Genomic DNA, 4490 nt, shown 5'->3' on the forward strand with positions numbered 1-4490 from the left:
GCGATTAGTCGATAGATGTTTTGAGTAAAAAAAAAAAATGTAATTTTTTTTCCTGAGCTGGAGGTTATGTTAGCGGTAGTAACGTTTAACAGTTGGTTCCTACGTCAGCGTGCGTTCATCGAGATTTGAAGCACGCGGGAAGTTTGGAGAGCACAAAAGATGCGTAAGGGTAGCTCGAGGCGCAGCCGAGAGCAACTCTAGCTTTTTGAGTGCTCTCCAAACTTCCCAAGTGCATCCAAAACCCGATATACGCGCAGCTAAAAGCATGAGCAAATTTTTTTTATAACAGAGCGATAACAAGGATCTTTCGACAAATTTGCGAAACGTGCCACTACCGAGCACTCAAGAAGCAAGAGTTGCTCGAGGCGTAGCCTCGAGCAACTCTTACGCATAGTTCGTGGTCTCCAAACTTCCCGCTTGCTTCATATCTCGATAAACGTACAGCTGACGTATGAACCAATTGTTTTATAACATTTTCAACTCGATGGTTTAAGTATTGTAGAATTAAGAATTTGTTTATGCTTAGCGTGCGTATATCGAGTTATGGATACACGCGGGAAGTTTGGAGAGCACGAAAAATGTCTAAGAGTTGCTCGAGGCGCAGCCTCGAGCAACTATAGCTTTTTGAGTGCTCTCCAAACTTCCCAAGTGCATCCGTAACTCGATATACGCACAGCTAAAAGCATAAGCAAATTCTGTTATAACAGAGCAACAACAAGGATCTTCCGGAAAATTTGCGAAACATGCAACTTCCAAGTTTTTTTCGGCTTTATTTTTGTTGCTTATTGGATCAGGACCTAAAAAGTCAATGCCGATTGAAAATTGGGAAGTTCTTGGCTGGTTTCTTCCATATTTCAAAGAGAAGGAAAACTGCACTTCAGCTTAACAGGACGGAAACTCTGAAACCAGGTTAAAAAAAAATGTTCACGTCATCTTATTTACGTACAGGCGTGCGTAAATAAAGATTTTGTTCATAGCGGCACAATAGGACTTATATAGGCAGGGACGCGCGCTATGTTATAAATGTTATGTTATACTCGAGGCGTAGACGAGAGCAACTCTAACCTCTTGAGTGCTTTCCAAACTTCCCAAGTGCTTCATATCTCAATGAACACACAGCTGACGTATGAAGCAATTTTTTTCATAAAATTTTCAACCCGATGGTTTAAATATTGTAAAAGGGTTAATATTCCCTCAGCTACGCTTCAGCGCGTTGATAATTTTGTTTCAGGAAAACATTTCGCTACGCTGTAAACAATCTTGTTTCCATGTTTAGCTTAAAATGCCGCCGAAGACTTCACCAGTTTCTTTATAGTAAAATCTCAAAGTAAAAAATCGCGGAGAAAATTTTTTTTTCTCGAGGGATATGTTTGCTGACGTCATGAGCGTGCACAATAGGAATATGGAGCACGCTCACGCAATTGAATTTGATTAGACAAATTTACTAGCTATGTTATGATGAAAAATCAATTTTGAAAGATGGGTTGCTAAAGTCATTTTCAATTTTCAGCTAAAATGAAATTTTCATTTTTAATTTTTCAAATTCTCAGAAGAATGAAATGGAACTCGGGTACACGCATTAAGCGATATTCGTTGCTGAAACCAGACTCAGAATTTATATGCTTGGACATAAAAGTGTACAACAGCGAGAATTTTAACAGGGAATCGACTCTTGACATCCAAACGTATCACGAGGAGACGGAGACCTTCAAGTACTTGAATTTTCATCCGTGTGAGGCAAAAGAAAAAGATTTCGTGAGAGGAGAAGCACAATGCCTCCAAGGAAAAGAATCCTCATGCTCTACGTTTCATAAAAAATATATAGTCTTTTTAATTTCCCATCTTGAATATTCCAATATTTTGACATTTAAATAGGCTTGTCCGCTATCCAGTATTTTACTTCAATATATGAATCAAACTTTTTGATCCATTTTGGCAATTCGTAAAAAATGCATCGATCAATTTTGGCTTCTCTGCGTTCGCTAGAGAAACTATAAATTTGGAAAATGAAGACAATGTAGGAAAAGAATTTAGGATCAAAACCAGCTGCCATTCGAATGAGACTGAGAGAAATTGAGGAGGATGGAATGATGAATAATTATTGAAATGGCGTTCTAAGGGTGTGATGATTTAGTTAAGTAGCATTTTTTACCTGTCATGGTTCCTTTCATAAATTCTGATCAGATGCGACAAGAAGAGAAAATGATTAGGGGATGGTTTCAAATAACGAAACGAAACTTTTATTAAATTTTTTTTTTTACATGTACGTCCATAGACTAATTTTCAGCTGTCAGTCAAATGTGCTCGGAACTAATTTCAAGACTGTTTCTCGTGTGCCATGAACATTTTGCGGGAGTTTTATTTTTACGTACAGAGACAATTTGTGCTTATTAAGCAAAAAAGTAAGGCCGTCTTTAAATGACTGACAGTTTCATCAGTGAAATATCAGCCTGAGGGCGGATGTTGTACTGAAAGGACAGAAAGTAAGAAAGGATGGAAAGAGATAACTTGAATTTTTATTATTTCCTTTGATAATATGAAGAATTATTACATTTAACTTTTTCTTGGCCAGGTGGTTGCTGTGAAGAAGTATTATCCCGTGTTGTCAGCAGTTCCAAAAAACCGTAGCGAAAGGAGGAAAACCGTTTTAAGAGCTGCACCATGATTGCGACGACAAACTCAACAGAGGGTGGAACACAGACTGAAGCAAATCAATTATTGCCATGTTCTCCCTCCTCGGTAGTTGGGTTACAACAACAATCCATTTATTTCTCAGCAGTTAACATTTTCCTCTCCATCACAGCATTTCTAGGGAATTTTCTAATCCATGCTGCCCTTAGCAAGGAATCTTCCCTTCATCCACCGTCCAAACTCTTGTATCGTTGTTTGGCAACAACTGATCTATTGGTTGGTCTTATTAGCCAGCCTCTCTATGCTACTTATTGGATGTCCTTGGTCTACGAACACTGGACTCTTTGTGAATACGCAAGGGGCGCAGCTTACATATCAAGCTTTGCATTATGTGGGGTGTCTTTGCTGACGTTGACGGCCATAAGCGTGGACAGACTTCTCGCTCTGTTGTTGGGAATAAGATACAGACAAATAGTAACTTTAAAGCGCACATGTATCATAACCGCTACGTTTTGGATTTTATCCGTTGCCGGTGGATCATTTTTCGTTTCACGTCCTCGAATTACCATTTGGTATAGTATCATAGGTATACCGTCATGCTCAGTGATCTCAATCGCCTCGTATACAAAGATATTTGGCACTCTCAGACATAATCAGGCTCAAGTGCAAGATCATGTTCAACAACAGCCGAGCCAAACAGATGCACTGAACATGGTAAGATACAGGAAGGCAGTGAACAGTGCACTGTGGGTGCAGTTAGCATTAGCTGTTTGTTATGTACCAAAATTTACAATGCTGGTTGTGAGAGCTTATAGAAAAACTTATCCTTTTCATGTAATTGTTATTGAAGCAATAACAACTACTTTAACATATTTTAACTCCACTTTGAACCCGTTTCTTTACTGCTGGAAAATCAAAGAAGTGAGACAAGCAGTAAAGCAAACAATCCGACAAGCACTCTGCTTTCCATGGACTTAGATACATTTCCTCGGAGTCGTCAGACTTGTATTGATCAGGCGTAATTTGAAGGGAAAGAAAAAAGAAGATAGAATCAGACAAACACAACTTTTCAGCATCTTTGGTGTTAAAGATGCTTTAGTGTTTGCCTATTTAAGCTAATAAATATCAAATAAAAACATAGTACCATTATATAGAATTCTAACCCCGTCGACAAAAAGCCAAATTAAAAGGCAAAATTAATATCACCCAGATACCGAGAGGTGCTATCTGTTTGACTTTCTTCCGATATACTATACGGCAGGGCCTCTGCGAACTCGCTGCTCAATTTTTTGCCAAAGAATGCTGTCTTTTGCTCAGTAAGCTGTTTAATAACAACGCGCTATTATAGACTAAACTGCTCCTGATTATAAGCACACAATTTATAAGAATTGCACGAAATAAACTGTTTTAGATAGGAATATGTCTCAGCCTTTAAAGGGAAAGGGTAAATAGCAAATGGAAGATATTTTAGAAGTTAGGAAAGTTAATAAAGATGGAAATTGGATGGACGGTTTGTTGGTTTAGTTACTTTTTATTTTTCACCTCCTGTGTAGTTCCTTTGCGTTCTTGTCAGACACGAAAGGAAGAGAAAATAACTTGTAGACGTTTTTCAATAACGAGACATCAATGAGGCATTGTTTGAAATTACTTGGAATCTAGGCTCACCGAATATTTTTGAAAAATGCTGTATGTTAGGTCATTATAATGGTTGTGACGTCTATCTCGGAGATATTTGCTTGTAATATGTAAAGACTGCGGCTGGAGCTTTAGTTATTCAATTGGAGATCATTTGTGCTTTTCGGGAACAAATTTCTCTCCGACCTCAAAAATGCATGAGATCTAAAAAATTATGCTTTAGT

At 38.1% G+C, this 4490-nt stretch overlaps 1 protein-coding gene across 1 annotated transcript; it reads left to right on the forward strand.

The window, feature by feature from the left end:
- Nucleotides 1–604: 604 nt before the first annotated feature.
- On the forward strand, nt 605–4133 carry LOC149037885 (histamine H2 receptor-like). The gene is made up of 2 exons (XM_089186300.1): nt 605–909; nt 2573–4133. The coding sequence occupies exon 2, from the start codon at nt 2662–2664 to the stop codon at nt 3607–3609; it is 948 nt and encodes a 315-aa protein (XP_089042426.1). The 5' UTR covers nt 605–909; nt 2573–2661; the 3' UTR covers nt 3610–4133.
- The last annotated feature ends 357 nt before the right edge of the window (nt 4134–4490 follow it).

The sequence above is a fragment of the Pocillopora damicornis genome, chromosome 11 (genome assembly GCF_964200805.1).
Source record: "Pocillopora damicornis chromosome 11, jaPocDami1.2, whole genome shotgun sequence".
NCBI lineage: Eukaryota > Metazoa > Cnidaria > Anthozoa > Scleractinia > Pocilloporidae > Pocillopora > Pocillopora damicornis.